This window comes from Urtica dioica, chromosome 9, assembly GCF_054948205.1.
Source record: "Urtica dioica subsp. dioica isolate 48M chromosome 9, U.dioica_male_clone48M_v1_H2, whole genome shotgun sequence".
Classification (NCBI taxonomy): domain Eukaryota; kingdom Viridiplantae; phylum Streptophyta; class Magnoliopsida; order Rosales; family Urticaceae; genus Urtica; species Urtica dioica.
Genome location: NC_142764.1, coordinates 24875100 through 24893347, shown reverse-complemented (window position 1 = coordinate 24893347; position 18248 = coordinate 24875100). Strand labels below are relative to the sequence as shown.

General features: G+C 38.7%; 3 protein-coding genes across 3 annotated transcripts; 1 reads left to right on the top strand and 2 right to left on the bottom strand.

Moving 5' to 3' along the window:
- The first annotated feature begins 2274 nt into the window (after positions 1 to 2274).
- Positions 2275 to 4121, top strand: LOC149386105 (uncharacterized). The gene is made up of 2 exons (XM_089626468.1): positions 2275 to 2950; positions 4069 to 4121. The coding sequence occupies exons 1-2, from the start codon at positions 2275 to 2277 to the stop codon at positions 4119 to 4121; spliced, it is 729 nt and encodes a 242-aa protein (XP_089482594.1).
- Positions 4122 to 7182: 3061 nt separating this feature from the next.
- LOC149386104 (G-type lectin S-receptor-like serine/threonine-protein kinase At1g61360) lies at positions 7183 to 11033 on the bottom strand. The gene is made up of 7 exons (XM_089625497.1): positions 9632 to 11033; positions 9422 to 9538; positions 9054 to 9247; positions 8756 to 8966; positions 8423 to 8660; positions 8184 to 8334; positions 7183 to 8103 (listed from the first exon to the last, which is right to left on the bottom strand). The coding sequence occupies exons 1-7, from the start codon at positions 10935 to 10937 to the stop codon at positions 7804 to 7806; spliced, it is 2517 nt and encodes an 838-aa protein (XP_089481623.1). The 5' UTR covers positions 10938 to 11033; the 3' UTR covers positions 7183 to 7803.
- Positions 11034 to 12007: 974 nt separating this feature from the next.
- LOC149386103 (G-type lectin S-receptor-like serine/threonine-protein kinase At1g61480) lies at positions 12008 to 15903 on the bottom strand. The gene is made up of 7 exons (XM_089625504.1): positions 14466 to 15903; positions 14276 to 14377; positions 13997 to 14190; positions 13698 to 13908; positions 13369 to 13606; positions 13128 to 13278; positions 12008 to 13041 (listed from the first exon to the last, which is right to left on the bottom strand). Exons 1-7 carry the CDS (start codon positions 15769 to 15771, stop codon positions 12742 to 12744), a joined length of 2502 nt encoding a protein of 833 aa, XP_089481630.1. The 5' UTR covers positions 15772 to 15903; the 3' UTR covers positions 12008 to 12741.
- Between the last annotated feature and the right edge of the window lie 2345 nt (positions 15904 to 18248).

Below are 18248 nucleotides of genomic sequence, written 5' to 3'. Positions count from 1 at the left end.
GTAATGAGTTATCAAATGTTAATAGAATGGTCAACTTCTCCCCTATTAAAACATGGGAAAATATTATCAGAAATTGCCTCAATTACCACCATTTGATAATTTTTTTCCAATTTTCCACCAAAAGCTTAATTTAGCTAAAAATACTAGTAAACCACTTGTATAAATACAATTTTACCCTCACCATGATGTCAACAATTGATATCTCTATGTCAACAATTGACATCTATTGTTGACATCAATGAGTTTTTGGTTCTCTATTTGTTGACATAGATGTCAACAATCGACATCTATTGTTGACATCTATGTCAACAATTGTCAACAATTGACATTAATTGTTGAGGGTAAAACTGTATTTGTACAAATGGTTTAATAGTATTTTTGGCCAAATTAAGCTTTTGATGAGAAATTGGAAAAACTTATCAAATGGTGGTAGTTGAGGCGATTTCTCTATTATCTTGAGTTATTGATTATTAAATTATTAATAATGATAACTTTATCTAGTAATAGATGTGGAAATTTTTTTTTGTGTCTTAATATACCAAAATAATGGACATAATAAAATTAGATAATACTTTTATAGGGCAACACAAACAAAATAATCTAAATTAATATGATAATATATAATTTTATCGTGCTCACCAATTTTATAATTTTTTCCCACTTTCCACCAAAAGACTAATTTTTTTCAAAATACCACCGAGATGTCAATATTGTTGACATTTATGTCAACAATGTTGACATCTCATAGTGAAGCGCAAAAATAGATGTCAACATTGTTGACATAGATGGTGGCATTTTGGGAAAAATTAGTCTTTTGGTGGAAAGTGAGAAAAAATTATAAAATTGGTGGCAAATGGGGCAATTTCTCAAAATTTTAACAATTGTGGCAATTTCATTTTCTAGACCTAAAAGTTATGGAAATATCTTAATTAGACCCCACTACTACAAATGTTGGATTATACAACCCACTTTCTACAACGCTTAACATAAGCGTTGTAGAAACTAGGGATTCTACAACGCTTAACATAAGCGTTGTAGAAACATAGTGTTTCTACAACGCTTATGGCTAAGCGTTGTAGAATCTCGGTGTTTCTACAATACTTATGGATAAGCGTTGTAGAATCTGGGTGATTCTACAACGCTTTTGTAAAGCGTTGTAGAAGAACTTAAATTTCAGATTTCCCACAACGTTAACACTATCCGTTGTAGAACCGTCGCCGCGGCACCATGTGATTTTCGCCGCGGCGAAAACTTTCTACAACGCAAGTTCAAAGCGTTGTAGAAGGATGGACCTCGCCGTTAATTAAAAAATATCAAAAATTGGACTTTTGTACCAATTTTGGACAAAAATGCCCTCAATTCAAAATAAACCTCATCTCCACCCCCTTCATTCTCACTTTCTCTCACGACTCTCCCCACTTCCGACGCCAACATCACCAAATCCGACGCCAACCTCACCAAATCCGACGCCGACCTCGCCACCTCCGACGCCCACCACCAACTCCGACGCCGACCTCAACAAATCCGACCTCCATCTACCTCCATAGCTTTCAAAACCTAAAAATGACAAAAAAAGGTAAGTTTTTTTAATGGTTTTGTCATGGTTTGATTAGTGTAGCATAGATAAGATATAAGATTAGAGTGGTTTTGTCATGATTTGGTTTGATTTGTCATAGTGAATTTTTTTTTTTTTTTTTTAAATCTGGGTAGCGTCGGGTTTGAATTTTTTTTTATTTTTTTTAAATCTTGATGGATCCCGTCGGATCCCATCGGAATCGGTCGGGATCCAACCGATTCCGATGGGATCCGACCGTCTCCGACGCCATTGGTTCCGATGTTCAAAGTGAAATATTTTTTTTTTATCTGGGTCTGGGACCGATGGGTTTGATTTTTTTTTTTTTTTTAAATCTGTAAGTTTTGAAGGATCCCGTCAGATCCCATCGGATTCGGTCGGGATCCGACCGAATCCGATGGGATCCGACGGGATCCGACCGTCTCCGACGCTAATGGGATCCAACTGATTTTTTTTTTTTTAAATATGTATGTTTTTTTGATGGATTCGGTCGGGATCCGACGAGATCCGACCTCCTGAAGGCGTTTTTTTTTTATGATTTTAGTTGTATTTTGAATTATTTTAGTTGTGTTTTGAATGATATTTGTTTTGTTTTTATAATTTATTAGTGATTAAACTTGTTATAACTCGTGTTTTAGGAGAATTTGACATTGCTATGTGAGAGTAATTTTCCGGGTCGAATCACATATAGTGGTTCGGGAATGTTGAAGCTTGTGAAAGAAAAATTCACAGCTCTGGATCTACTTCAAAGGATTGCAGAGACTCCGTTCGCTCAATTCTTCGAGGCGACGACGTTAAATTTCTCTTCAGTACTCTTACGCTCTCTGCTTCTTCGAAAGGTGGAGCCAACGAAAAGGGGTGAGATTCACTTCGCTATCGGAAATAAACGCGTGAGATTCGGTAAACTCGAATACGCGTTGATCACCGGATTCAGTATGGAAGACGGTCCGACGGCGGAGGAGCAGAACGAGCGAAGAAGTAATAGGCTCGTGACCGATCACTTAAACGGCGTGCGAAACGCCAAGTTCGAAGTCTTGACGAACGCGTTCAAGACATGTCAAGATCCGGAGGACGCGTACAAGCTCGGATTGTGCGTGTTTGTCATTGGGTATCTCCTCGGAGTAGAACACAACCGAGTCATCAACGACAAGTATCTCTACATGGTTGAGGACTTGCCATTCTTCTATTCTCTGCCATGGGGGAACATCACGTGGACAGAGACGTTCTCCGCCTTCTCTGTGGACATGAAACGCTACTGTCTAAAACAAAAGGACAAATCCGCCAACGAGAACATTCTTCAGAAGGAGGCAAAGTATTCCTTACCGGGGAATTTGCACGACGTGCAATATTGGACGTTCGAGGCTATTCCGGAGATTGGTCAGCAGTTCTGGAACAATATCGGTGTCCGAGTACCGAGGATGCTTTCGTGGTCAAGCGTTCGAGTGGTGACACGCAAGGACGTCGAGAAGGTTTTCCTTAAAAAAACGGTGGAGGTCGAGCTCAGCCGATTGGAGGTCGAGCTCGGGACGTGAGGTCGAGCTCGGCCGTGTGGAGGTCGAGCTCGGCGTGTGGAGGTCGAGCTCGGCGTTGGAGGTCAAGCTCGGGCGTGTGGAGGTCGAGCTCGGGCGTGTGGAGGTCGAGCTCGGGCGTTGGAGGTCGAGCTCGGCGTGTGGAGGTCGAGCTCGGCCGTGTGGAGGTCGAGCTCGGGACGTGTGGAGGTCGAGCTCGGGCCTATGGAGGTCGAGCTCGGCCGATTGGAGGTCGAGCTCGGCGTGTGGAGGTCGAGCTCGGCGTGTGGAGGTCGAGCTCGGGCGTTGGAGGTCGAGCTCGGCCGATTGGAGGTCGAGCTCGGTGTGTGGAGGTCGAGCTCGGCCGTGTGGAGGTCATGTCATTAAATTCATATTTAATTATTTTAAAGTAATAAATAAAAATATAAACATAAACATAACCACAAACATGTTCAACTCAAACTTAAACGTAAATTGTTCAACAAAATAAGTTTAAAAATAAACAAGTTTTCACTCTCTCCATGTGCATGTCTTCCTGTTATGTCTCATACCACCACATTTACCACATTTCCGATGAATAAAAACTTTTTCTCATTGAGATGGGAATCGATTGACTCTTCGTCTTCCTTGTTTACTTTTCTTCGGTCGACCGGCTTGTTTCTTTTCAACTGGTGCCAACACCTTCATGTTTTTTATGTCATCCGGAACGTTCCACTGATCTTCATTCCCTACAGGATATATAGACTCCTTGTACATCTCAATCCATATCTCCTTCGAATAGAAAGGACTGCACAACGAATAAATGTCCACACTCCTGTGTTGTGCGGATGCGATGGCATGCTCGCACGGGATTCCAAGTAGTTGTGGTAGTCCACAAGCGCATGTGTTATTCATCAAATGCACATCAAAGTCACCTTTCTCGTCTCTAACATTACATTCAAACATCCCTAGTCCGTAGGTATTCACGTATTGTGCTTTGCCGTTCAGATGTTCGAGATTATCTTGAAACTTCGGGGACAGTTTTGTATCACATTTTCTAGCAATTTATTCTCGATTAAAAAACCATGTTTGAAGTGTGAATCTAATGAACTCAAGCAAAGTGGTGATGGGAAACGTTCTAGCATTCCTCGTCTTATTGTTGAAGCTTTCTGCATTATTGCTTGTCATTATATCATACCTATAGAAACAGTTACATATTAACGACGTTCTAGTTAAAACACTTGTAATGACAAAGGGAAAAGTTTTAGTTTTACCGTTTTCCAGGAAAAAATGCTCTTGCCCATCGATCAAAACTGACTTCCTCGAGATACTTAGCCATCTCGACATCTTTTCTCCTCAATTGCTGAAAATGAGCTTCGAAAGCCCGCTTATTGAAGGCATAAGCGACATCATACAGTTCAATTCCACAATGGTCGGTCTTGAATTTGTGATGGACATTTAGTTTGAGATGATGGAAGCATGCTCCATGAGGGATACCGGGAAACACCACTTCGACGCCATGTATGATGCTAACATGTCGATCGGATATGAACACCAACTCTTCAACGTCTTCCCCGATAGCTTCTCTCAACTTTCTCAAAAACCAAATCCACGAAGCATGACACTCGCTATCTACTACACCGAATGCAAGTGGATACAACTGAGAATTAGCATCCATCGCAATTGCGCATAGCAACTGTCCACCGTATTTTGTCTTAAAAAATGCACCGTCTAATGATATGACGGGTCGACAAGACTTGAACCCTCTACGACACGCCCCAATAGAAAAGAACGCGTATTTGAATCTATCGTCATCTTTCACAAACTCCGTAAGAGTCCCTGGATTCTTCTGCTCCAACATGTATAACCAAGATAGTAACTTCTGATAAGATTCTTCTGGCGTACCCCTTACGTAAGAAATTGCTTTCTCCCTTGTTCTCAAAGCTTTCAAGTACGATATGCCAACACCCCATCTTGTCTTGACTTCCTCTCTTACGTTATGCGCTGAATATTCAGCCATAGAGCTAATGTTGTACTTATCTTTGAAGACGTGCCCAATAACCCAAGGTGCAGCTCCTCTATGACCTTCTGTTCGAACCACACGCGCGCAAGAATGTCTACTCTCATACGACGTTATCTGTCACATGTCAGACCACTGCACAACATCCCTCAGCTTCCAAGTGCACATCTCATTTTTGCATATGACATACCATCTCTTTTTCGAAGACGATTTCACTCTAAACTCAAAATTATTTTTTAGAGCAAAAACATTAATCTGTTGCTTCATCTGTTTCTTTGACTCAAACTCTTTCCCAAGGTATATATCTTCTGTGCTACCTATTGCATGTAATCAATGGTTATAAAATATATAACATAACATTTTCCATATTATAAGTAGATCTCATTATTTTTATTACATGTGGACGAATGTGACAACAGAGTTGGACCTTCATTACGTTCTTCTTTGATAACATCATCCGCTGTGAAGTCAGGGGCTTCCCATGAATAACGCACGAAATCCGTTTGTGAAACATCTTTACGAGGGTCACGTGACGGTTCACCGTGTCCTGATGGTACTGCAAAATGTTTAACAAAATCTTTATATTCTTCATGATTCGCAAACTCTTCGAATTTTGTTTCTTTGTCACTGTTGTGTCCATCTTCTCCCTTGTCACTTTTATCTTCATCAACTTTGTTATTTTGTTCTTCATCATCTTCTTCCTCGTTGTTGTGATAATTATCTCTGTCATGCACGTATACTTCATCAAAATTCTTTCGTCTCTTGTTGAGTTCAACACGAGGCAACTCTTCATTGATAACATTTTTTCCTTTATCTACTTTGTTTGCACTGAACGCTGTGATTTCTTTCGATATCAAAGTTACACAAAGTGCATATTTTCTACGACTTTTGCACTTCGTATAATACTTAACATCAATATCGTCCTTCAACAAAACAGGCTCAATCGGCATATTACCCGCTTCATATGGAACTTCTAACTTTAAGTCATACTTTGATCTGTCTATATCGACTCTATTGTACACCTTGTCGACTAACCCCGTGTACGTCGTCTCTTTTGAAACTTCAAGCGGAAATGTTCTTGCATTTTTGAACACGTATAAGTGTCCATTTCTCTCCCATGTGCCGTTAACCATCAACAAAACTGCAAAAAATATCACATAAAAATAGATTAAATAAAAAAAAACAAGATTTTTTTAATTTTCTTGGTAGTTTGTCGGATCCGGTCGGATCCTGCCACATCCGGTCGGATCCTGCCACATCCGGTCGGATTCTGACCTTGCCAGATCTGGTCGGATCCTGCCAGATCCGGTCGAATCCTCCGAATTTTAGCTTAAATTTCATCGGAAATAGTACTTAAATTTCATCCTAAATTATCGGATTTAATCGGAAATAACGTTAAATTCCGGGTTATTTGACCTAAATCTACCAACTTTTTTTTTTCTACACAAACTATATCAACATAACTAAAAAAGATGAATGAATGAGCATACTAACCCATTTCGACGGGAGGATACTCGAAAATGATGAAACGAGAGAAAATGAGAGAGAATGAGAGATGAAAAGAAGTAGGGAATGAAGTGAAGATGGTTATATTACCTTGAAAGGGTATTTTTGTCCGAAATTGGTACAAAAGTCTAATTTTAGATATTTATGAACTAGTGAGTCTAATTGAGATATTTTCATAACTTTTAGGTCTACAAAATGAACTATGGTAAGTGTGATTAACTAATCTAATGCCTTGTGATATAAAAGGCTTTGATCCGGAGTTAGTTAGAGACACGAAACAGATTGAGAATTGTGAGGAAGAACAACTAGAGCTATTCCGGCCTTTGTACTTGAGAGAATCTCAGCACTTGTAAACACTCTCTATTAGTCTTGGATTTGCTGAATGTAGGTCACCTTGACCGAACCAGGGGTAAGTGTGGTGTTCTTGTGTGTGTGTGTGTGTGTGATCGCTCTTTGATTGCGCACAAACTGTTCGACAAAAAGTCTATACGAGTTTCATTATCAGAAGTTTATTCCGTGGCTTAGGAGTGTTTAAATACTCGCAGATAGAATGATGAAATAAATTTATCTTGAACCTCGTGTCTGTAAAATCAAATCCAAATTATTAGAAAGAGCATAGTCGCAATATTGTGTCCATGAAATAGTATGCAAAGTTTGAATAGCCAACTTAAAAGCATCAAAAATTGTGATGACCATAAAGCAAGGAATTGCAAATGTATCAAACAAACAGAACCATCCTGTTATGAGCTGAAATACTGCAGCAAAATATTCAGCAAAAGTGCAACGATACCTCAATGAGCCCGGCCGCTGAAGACCATTGAGCATAAGAGACTAATTTCTTGTCTAATAAGAAATAATGAAGAACACATTGAGGTAGTACTCTAATGTTTCTTGCTTCCTAAGCTACTGCTAGACAATGATGAAGGTTCATTAGTCATTCTTTGTCCATTTACAAGATTGTTTATACACCAGGTGGCTTTTTGTGTTTTGAGAGAGAAAGCATGTACAATATCAAATCATTAACTATCATGTATAATAAGGTTCAATGTACGATATCAAATCATTCATTATCATGTACAATGACAATGAGAGGAAGAACCTGTGGCTGTATAAATCTAGTTAATCCTCTCTGTAATAATCTCTGTTGTGGGTCATTTAATTGCTGGGTTTGTGTATTGTACATCCGCGGTGATAATCAGGGTGGGACTGTATTATCATCATCGACCTTCAAGCATTGATATGGTGGCCTCATTGGCTGAGCCTTGGGTGTCGTTGTGTTGCCGAACTTGGGGTTGTGGCCTTTGGAAAGTGAAAAGAGGCTCTTTGGGCCGTGGACGATCTGTCTCGTTCCTGAGCATCGATACCAAGTCTGGCGTTGTAGGCCTATCCAAGGCCTGGTCTTGTACACAAAGAAGTCCCACGTGTACACATCTCATCGCTTCCTCTGAAGAGTAAGCATTTTCCAGTGCTTTGTCCACCATTTCTACGTCCCTGCCTTGACTCCACAACCCCCAAGCCTGACACAAGATAAAAAAGAGATTTTAAAGAATTTTGAACAAACTCGTGTTAGAGAGAGAGAGAGAGGGAAATAACTCACATAACCAATGAGGCTCAAATGTTGGTCGTTAAATTTGAAGCTCGTGTTCTTCCGACCACTGACGATCTCTAATATCAAGATTCCGAAGCTATACACGTCTGATTTTTCGGAAAAAATCCCGCCCATGGCATACTCTGGGGACATGTAACCACTGCGCTTGATCACAACATACTATGAGACGCCCGAATTAAAAAGTTTGACAACTTAAAATGTTGAATGAAAAGAAGAAAGAGACTTACAGTGTTCCGACCACCCTTTGGGTATTGGCAACATCGTGCGTCTCCTCGAAAATCTTAGCGAGTCCAAAGTCAGATATCTTTGGATTCATCTTGTCGTCAAGGAGAACATTGCTGGCCTTGAGATCTCGGTGTATTACCCTTATAAAAGAATCGCGGTGGAGATATACGAGACCCCTCGCAATGCCGATAATAATGTTGAAGCGTGTTGTCCATTCAAGTTGCTCGCTTCTTTGTGAATCTAAATCATTGAAAACAAGAGATTTTTTAGGATAAGATAAACGTAAGAAATTAATTATTTATAGTTCATGCTAGATCATGGAGTATAAGACTTACCAAAGATAAAATTATCCAAGCTTTTATTGGGCATGTACTCGTACACGAGTAACTTCTCGTCGTTCTCCGTGCAGAAACCGAGAAGCCTGACAAGATTTCTGTGTTGGAGTTTGGAAACTAATACCATCTCGTTCTGAAACTCTCTCGTGCCTTGTCCCGAACTGCTAGATAGTCTTTTAACGGCTATTTTTGTGCCGTCTTGCAATTTTCCCTGTAAATCAGCGCATGAAATTTTCATCCCATATAATAATGTTTTTAGGCCTTTAAAAAAATGATCTTGGAATACATAACAATTTACCTTATAGACGGGACCAAATCCTCCTTGACCAAGTTTGTTGCGAAAGCTGAAATTATCCGTAGCGGCCAAAAGGCTCTCATAGCTAAAAATAGGAAAGTCCGACATGTAGTTCTGCTCTGTAAATTGAATATTTGATCTATATTCTCTGCTTGTCTTTACAAGTTTGGACTGCTCGGTGATCGCCTTGGCTTCTCCTGATTATAGAGCAAGAAAATTAAAAAAGGAAAACAATCAGGCTTGGGTTTATATAATATGTATGAATCAGACTTAGATTTATATAATATGTATGAACGACAAGTAAGGAGTACCTAGCAGTTCTAAGATCCAATTTTTCTAAATCTCTAAATGGGATAAACTTAGTTACTTACTTTTTCGATTCGCAACTCTCCTACACAAACAGATCGCTAGAACGACACATAAACTCCCAGCAATTGAAACCGTTGCAAGGCTGATGATGATCGCCTTTTTGTCGATTTTTCCTCCATCTGAGAAATCACACGATCAAATAGCTAATTATATAAAAAGTTAATAATGTGAAGTGATTTACAAAATTTTCTGAGGTCGAACATTACACTCACCTAGCTCACTGTGAGCGAGGCGGAGAAACAGAGATTCGCCTCCGGAGGAATATTGCTCAACATCGATGATGCGCTCCGACCACACCAAACAGCCTATGCCATTGACAAAGGAATAAGCACTGCAAGAACAATTTTCCATGCACAATTTCCGACAATGCGTTGTATTACTCGGAAGAGTCAAGTATTGGTAAAAATCAGGAATCTTTATGCTTGCGAGCTCATAAAAGAGATCGTTTTTCCCTCTAGTATTGTTTCTCTCACATAGCAGCTCGGTTTTCCTAAAGCACCCTTGGGTCCAATTATGTTTTTTCCACTCGAGATCTGATTTCGGGGCATACCCTTTGAAGCAGCTACAAATGGGTAACTTTGATGCCTTGCACACCCCGAAATTACCGCAAAAACCGTACGCATCGCACGAACTCTTCCGAGACTCCCAGATCATCACCCAATCGAGGTCTTCTCTTTTCAATGTGAATGTAAAAATTCCCTGCGGGGATATGAAGAACTTGGTGGAGTCTCTGGAGACGTTGTAGGGGTTGAAAAAGAGGTGCGCGGTTCTCTGCTCCTTGTCTTCGACGACGTCGAAAGGGTTCTCGTACGACTCGTCCATTTCCGGGATTCCGGCGAACTTGTTCCCGTCCCACGGCCCGGATCTCCAGTGCCGCCTCGTCCCGTTCCATACGAAAACCTGCGCTGGCATGGCCTCGACTGAGACTCCAACGCTGAAATTTCCGAGCGTTGGATCGGAATCGCTTTTCCAAGAGGTCAGGACGTCATTCTTTCCCGTTTTCCCGTCGAACCCTATCGCCGAGCCTGCTAAGAACGTGTCTCCGAGCCTATCGAAACTCTGCCATAAAGTCTGGTTTGTTTCGACGTTCGTGACAACCAAGTTTCCGTTGTCCAAGAGTGTTGCCACCGAGCTGTTTGACGAGACGGGATGGTCGGTTGACCAGACAGATTCGTTGTTTCCATTGACAAGCTCTAAGTTTCCATCTGCGGTGATCCTTAAACTTGCCGGGGAATCTGCGATGCGGATCGGATTCTCTCTGTTGAGCACCCATACGACAGTCTGTGGAGATATGTTCTTGTACCAAATTCCCACGTACCGATTGCTGGCTGAGTTATTCGGGCTAAAGAAGCCTAACTCGAAAACTTGATCGGGTGAGACGATAGTTGTTTCTTCTGATAGTTTCTGGAACTGAGTTATGTTCTCTACTGCACAGCAATACTTCGATGTTAACAAAAACAGTAATACCAGAGATATTGGAGCGAGTAAAAAGTTGCGTTCGCTGTACTTAGAAGCCATTTTCTTAGCGACTACGAAAAGAATGCAATATTGTGAAGCTAAAAATAATAGGGTTTTCCTTGGTGTATGTGAGTTGAGCGAAACGTAGAAGAACAAGATCTCATGTTTGAAGGTTTAGTTGGTTGTTTACACTTTGTTTTCCTAGAAATTGGAACTTTGAGCAATTTTTCACTGAATCACTGTTGATAAGTTGACAACATTTTTAGCGTCCTAATTAATTATGTATATATCAAATGGAATAGTCAAAATATGTCTGGTGTACATATCTTATACAATTTCCGTGGTTTAAAATCTCTCACAATACTTTCAAGTTTCAATGATTGCTTCCGACGACTTTTTAAAATTATGATTATTCAAAGATAAACAACTCGAGGGAAAGTCATGAGTGATTGCTTACCAACCGTATATCAGCCTCTGCTTCGAAGAGATTCAAGTCTTCTTTTCTTGCTTGGTGGAATGTGTGCTTGTTTCTTTCACATGCATTTTCCCCTTCTTTATGCGTGCAAATGTATTTTTCATATGATTTATCCAAACATGGGAAAAGTATCACCGTCATATCATTTGCTAAATTTATAAGTGATTAAGCCACACAAAATTGAAAATTTGCTAAATGGACAACTTTTTGTAAATTTTTTAGTAAATAATCATATCATATAATCAGGGACGAAGCAGGAATCTAGATTAGAGGGGCTAATTTACAATAAAAAAATTCAGGAGGGGTTGATTTGTAAATTTTGAGAATAAAAAAATGTAAAAATAAAATTAAAAATGGGCAAAAAGTGCAAAAAAAAGAATTTAAAAGGGAGCTATAACCCCTTCTCACTCTCATGTGGCTTCGTGCCGGATCATAATGATGCGATATTGTTTAAACATTTTAGCATTCCATTTATACATTAAGAATCCGGTGATTATTTACAACTATTAATGAATATTTTCAATTAATAATATCTTTTTGACTTTGTTAATAAAATCTCACGGCTATTTATTTAAAATTTACCAAATATTAGCTATATGACAAAATTTGAGTTTTCTTAACCCGTAGGAAAATAAATTACAAAGTGTTAGACCAGTCCCGAAGAAAATCTATTATTTAAAATCAATACAACAAGAAAAAAGCCATAAAGCCCGTACTTGAAATCAGCTTGTTCCTTGTGTTCCATAAGCACCAAAGCACAGTAAGCACTCCATACACCGGAGATAGTGCTGCACCGAATAAGACCAATGAGCCCGGCCCTATTGAGCCCGGCCGCAGAAGACTATTTGAGCACAAGAAACTTATTTCTTATCTAATAAGAAAATATTAAGATCACACGCTGAGGTTGTACTCTAATGTTTTTTTTCTTCAAGTTACTGCTAGATAATGAAATTGGTTCATTAATCATTCTTTGTACATTTATTATCATCATGTCCAATACCAAATAATTTACTATCACGTATAAAGAAGTTCAATCTCAGATACAAATGAGAGGAGTAACCTATAATAATCTTTGTTGTGAGGGTTTGATTGTATTATCATCATCAACCTTCAAGCATTGAGACTGTGGCCTCATTGGCAGAGCCTTGGGTGACGCTCTGTTGCCGAATTTAGGGTTGTGGCCTTTGGAAAGTGAAAAGAGGCTCTTTCGTCCGAGGACGATCTGTCTCGTTCATTAACATCTGTACTTTGTACTATAGACTAGTACTAAAGACCAACTTCGGTCATTGTATCGCCGATGAGAGGGTGATTTTGTGTATTTTTTGGCTGGTGATGGATCATAGTGTGACTGTGTTATCATAAACTTGATTTCTTGGAATAGTCCTCTCATTATCGACCATCAAGAATTGACACGGTGACCCCGTTTGCAGAGCCTTGGGTTTCATTGTGTTGCCGAGGTTGGGGTATTTGCCTTTCGAAAGTGAAAAGAGGCTCTTTTGGCCGAGGACGATCCGACTCGTTCATCAGCATCGACACTATTCCCGGCATTGTTGGCCTGTCTGAGGCCTGGTCTTGTACGCAAAGAAGCCCCACGTGTACGCATCTCATTGCTTCCTCCGAAGAGTAACCATTTTCCAGTGCTTTGTCCACCATTTCTATTTCCCTGCCTTCACTCCACAAGCCCCAAGCCTGACAAATGTTTAAAAAAAAATCATTTTGAAGAATCAATTTTAAACAAACTCTGTGTTAGAGAGAAAGAAAGGGAAATAACTCACATAACCAATGAGGCTCAAATGTTGGTCGTTAAATTTGAAACTCGTGTTCTTCCGACCACTGACGATCTCTAATATCAAGATTCCGAAGCTATACACGTCTGATTTTTCGGAAAAAATCCCGCCCATGGCATACTCTGGGGACATGTATCCACTGCGCTTGATCACAAATATACTGTGAGATGCCAGGATTAAAAAGTTTGAGAACTTAAAATGTTGAATGAAAATTAGAAAAAAGACTTACAACGTTCCGACCACCCTTTGGGTATTGGCAACATCGTGTGTCTCCTCGAAAATTTTAGCAAGTCCAAAGTCAGATATCTTTGGATTCATCTTGTTGTCAAGGAGAACATTGCTGGCCTTGAGATCTCGGTGTATTACCCTTATAAATGAGTCCCGGTGGAGATATACGAGACCCCTTGCAATACCGATAATAATGTTGAAGCGCGTTGTCCAGTCAAGTTGCTCACTTCTTTGTGAATCTAAATCATGGAGAAAAAGAGATTTCTTAGGACGGGATAATCGCAAGAAATTATTTATAGTTCATGCTAGATCAGGGAGTGTGACACTTACCAAAGATAAAATTATCCAAGCTTTTGTTGGGCATGTACTCGTAAACGAGTAACTTCTCGTCGTTCTCAGTGCAGAAACCAAGAAGTCTAACAAGGTTTCTGTGTTGGAGTTTGGAAACTAATACCATCTCGTTCTGAAACTCTCTCGTGCCTTGCCCCGAACTGCTAGACAGTCTTTTAACGGCTATTTCTGTGCCGTCTTGCAGTTTTCCCTGTAAATCAGTGCTTGAGATTTGTAGCCATTACAATAATATTTTGGGCTTAATAGAAATAAAATCGTTTTAACACCTTATTATTTACCTTATAGACAGGACCGAATCCTCCTTGACCAAGTTTGCTGCTAAAGCTGAAGTTATCTGTAGCAGCCAAAAGGCTCTTGTAGCCAAAAATAGGTAAGTCCGACTCGCAGTTTTGCTTTGTAAATTGTGTACTTGAACTATATTCTCCGCTTTTATTTACAATTTTGGACTTCTCGGTGAGTGTCCCAACTTCACCTGATTATCAAGCAAGAAAATAGAAAATGAGAAATTGATCGGGATAAACGGGATAAACTTAGTCACTAACTTTTTCGATTCTCACCTCTCTTACGCAAACAGATCACTAGAAACACACATAGACTCCCGGCTACTGAAATCGTTGCAATGCTGATGATGATCGTTTTTTTGTCGATTTTTCTTCCGCCTGCGAAATTACACGAAAAAAGCTAATTATAAAAGTTAATAATGCAAAGTGATTTACAAAATTTTCTGAAGTCGAACATTACACTTACCTAGCTCTCCGTGAGCGAGACGGAGAAACAGAGATTGGCCACCGGAGGAAAATTGTTGGACATCGACGATGCCCTCCGACCATACCAAACAACCTATGCCGTCGACATAGGCATAAGCACTGCAAGAACAATTCGTCATACAATATTTTTGACAATTGTCCGGGCTTTTTGGAATAGACAAGTACTGGTAAAAATCAGGAAGCTTTATGCTCTCTATCTTGTAAAAGACATCGTTTTTCGCTCTACTATTGTTTCTCTCGCAGAGCAGCTCGGCTCTCCTAAAGCAACCTTGTGTCCAGTTCTGTTCTTCCCACTCGCGATCCGATTTCGGAGCATACCCTTTGAAGCAGCTACAAATCGGCAACTCCGATGCCTTGCACACCCCGAAATTACCGCAAAAACCGTACAAATCGCAGGAACTCTTCCGAGACTCCCAGATCGTCCTCCAATTGCGGCCTATTTCTTTCAATATGAATTTAAGATCGCCCCCCGGAGTAATGAAGAACTTGGTTGCAACGGCAGAGACGTTGTAGGGGTTGAAAGAGAGGTGCGCGGTTCTCTGCTCCGTGTCTTCGACGAGATTGAAAGGGCTCTCGTACGACTCGTCCATGGTTGGGATTCCGGTGAACTTGTTCCCGTCCCATGGCCCGGATCTCCAGTGCAGCCTCGTTCCTTTCCACGTGAAGACCTGCGCCGGCATCAACTTGGTCGAGACTCCATTGATGAAATCCCCGGTGGACGGATCGGAATCGCTTTTCCAAGAGGTCAGGACGTCATTCTTTCCCGTTTTCCCGTCGACCTCTATCGCCGAGCCTGGTAAGAGCGTGTCTCCGAGCCCATCGAAACTCTGCCATAAAGTCTGGTTTGTTTCGACGTCCGTGACAACCAAGTTTCCATTGTCCAAGAGCGTTGCCACCGAGCTGTTTGACGAGACGGGTTGGAGGGTTGACCAGACAGTTTTGTTGTTTCCATCGACCAGCTTTAAGTTTCCATTTGCGGTGATCCTTAAACTTGCCGGGGAATTGGCGATGCTGATCGGATTCTCGCTGTTGAGCACCCATAAGACAGTCAGTGGAGATATGTTCTTGTACCAAATTCCCACGTACCGATTTGTTTCTGAGTTATTCGGGCTAAAGAAGCCTAACTCGAAAACTTGACTGGGCGAGATGAGAGTCTTTTCTTCAGATAGTTTCTGGAACAGAGTGATGTTTTCAATTGAACAGCAATACTTCGATGTTAACAAAAACAGTAATACCAGAGATATTTGAGCGAGTAAAAGGTTGCGATCGCTGTACTTAGAAGCCATTTTCTAAGCGACTACGAAAATAATGCGATATTTTGAAGCTTAATTTTTTTTTTTTTAAGGGTTTTCCTTGGTGTATGTGAGTTGAGCAAAATGTATAAGATAATAATTCAGCGAACAAGATCTCATGTTTGAAGTTTCAGTTGGTTGTTCACACTTCGGTTTCCTAAAAATTGGAACTTTGCGCGATTTTTCACTGTTGATAATTTGACAACAATTTTAGCAATTATGTACCTTTGAAATATCAAATGGATAATTCAAAATATGTCTGGTGTACATAGCTTATAAAATTTAAGTGGTTTAAAATCTCTCACAATACTTTCAAATTTCAATGATTGCTTCCTGTTTGACGACTTTTGAAAATTATGACTATTCAAAGATATACAGCTCGAGGAAAAGTCTAAGTGATTGCTCACAAATCATATATCAGCAGGCCGTAGAAATTGGTGTCGAGAATGACCAAAGATAAATAAATTGTATAAAATATCCTGTAAAAATATCTAAATGTAACTTTCATTTAAATCAAAATACAAAACAACTAGAGTTCATATAAAAAAGAAAAAAAAATTATAAGCTAATCCCTAAGTAAATATCTAAATTATTCGTATATACTAAATTAATTTGCAAGCAAATTCTTTATGATTCTGAAGAAGGAAGAAAGTACTTCTATATAATCGATTCTGAAATCACACGGACGCGATTGAAATAAACAAAAAATTTAAAGAGTAAAATTAGGCAGGCGGACTAATTCTTAGGCCAAAATGCAATTGTATAGAAAAAAAAAAAAAAAAAAAAAAAAGACCCACATTTTGCCGACCATTTATAGTATGAATATGTCAAAATAAATCTAACATATCTAAAAGTATGGAGATTACTCAAGTCACTTCAATTATATATATGTAATTTCATTTTATTTTTAGAACACGAAATTTTATAAAAATAGCTCATTATTTTATCGTTTTATCTTGACATTAATTTTTTACAGTTTTATTTTAAAAATATAGATAAATATTTGAAAATAAAACAACTGAGATCATTATGAAATTTTATAATGTGTGAGGTATTCCTGAAATTACTAAATTAAAAAGAGTTATTTATGAAATATTTCTAAGTTGGGGGTGGCCTGGCCCTGGACCACCAGTGGGCATAAGGGTAGGTCCGCCCCTTATATCAGCCTCTGCTTCGAAGAGACTCAAGTCTTCTTTTTCTTGCTTGGGGGAGAGTCTTTTTTTTTTTTTTTTTTTTTTTTTTTTTTTTTTTTTTTTTTTTTAAGGAAGTGTTGTTTCTTGCATATGCATTTTCCCCTTCTTTATGCGTGCTTATTTATAGTCTTAAGATGATTTAAATGAAAAAACATGGCAAAAAATATATTGTTCATATCCTTTAGTTTTTGTCGACTGCTCTACTCATATATTTTGCATTTTCAAATATATCACAATCATATCTTCGAGCTATTTATTGTTAAACTATCCATTATGTTTTATTAATAATGATAAATTTATCTTGCAATAAATATTAATTCTTTCTGTCTTAATTCATCAAAATGGACATAATAACAATAGGTAGATAATACCATATTATACAGCGTACACTACTATACAATAGGAAAATAACAAAAATCTAGATCTGATATGATAATATATACTTTTACTATCCTCATTTTAGAAAATAATAAGCAAATCTTCTACCTCCTTTTAACTCGTGTACAACTAGTCAATCTTCTACCTCTTTTTAAGAATTTAGCCAAGTTTAATTTTATTAGTAAAATAGCTAACTAAATCGAAGTTAATTAAATTAACTGTGCATATAATTTAATTAAATTTTGCCTAATGTGCTATTTTTTAATAAAATGAAACTTTTGCTATTTTTTAAAAAGAACGTGGACTATTGAGCTAGTGGCCTAATTATCCCTTAAAAATGAGATAAATATTTAAAATTTTATCAGTTGTGATAATATTTAAGAGAAATGACGGAAAAAATATTTAAAATTTGTCTGAAAATATTTCTTATATATATATATTTTTTGTTTGCGGTATAAATATCTAATGTCGTGTTTTAGTTGCGCCGTATGTACTTCCCCATTAATTTGAAACATAAGTCTACGTGGGGACGGCTCAGATTTGAAATAGATCTAATTGGTTTTCCTTAAAATTGACTAAACACTCATTAATTATTTAATTTTTTTAACAAAAATAGTTTAAAAGAATATAATCTTAAAAAAAAAAAAGACTAGGATCCCCAACCCTAGCTTCATCCAAACTATTAGGATCCTGAAAACATTGAGGACAAATTTACCATCCCCAATCTACTGATGGGCTTGTCTGTGTCGTTGAGCTCCGATGAAGACGACTACCGAAACAAAATATGAGGAAAAATGCATAATATAAATGATTATAATTTTCTAGTAAAATTGAATGAGAAATGAAATACATACAAATCCAAATTTATACATAGGGCTATATATGTGTTTATTTCCTAAC

Bases quoted from the DNA above. Each gene is read 5' to 3' on its own strand.
- LOC149386105 (XM_089626468.1), top strand. From the start codon at position 2,275: ATGTTGAAGCTTGTGAAAGAAAAATTCACAGCTCTGGATCTACTTCAA. The intron at 2,951-4,068 runs GTCAGCAGTTCT...TTTGCCGTTCAG, and splicing joins CGAGGCTATTCCGGAGATTG to ATGTTCGAGATTATCTTGAA.
- LOC149386104 (XM_089625497.1), bottom strand. From the start codon at position 10,937: ATGGCTTCTAAGTACAGCGAACGCAACTTTTTACTCGCTCCAATATCT. The intron at 9,248-9,421 runs GTAAGTAACTAA...CTCTATAATCAG, and splicing joins GAGAGTTGCGAATCGAAAAA to GAGAAGCCAAGGCGATCACC. The intron at 8,104-8,183 runs GTGAGTTATTTC...ATCTTGTGTCAG, and splicing joins ATTTGAGCCTCATTGGTTAT to GCTTGGGGGTTGTGGAGTCA.
- LOC149386103 (XM_089625504.1), bottom strand. From the start codon at position 15,771: ATGGCTTCTAAGTACAGCGATCGCAACCTTTTACTCGCTCAAATATCT. The intron at 13,607-13,697 runs GTAAGTGTCACA...TCCATGATTTAG, and splicing joins CTTGGATAATTTTATCTTTG to ATTCACAAAGAAGTGAGCAA. The intron at 13,279-13,368 runs GTAAGTCTTTTT...GATCAAGCGCAG, and splicing joins CAAAGGGTGGTCGGAACGTT to TGGATACATGTCCCCAGAGT.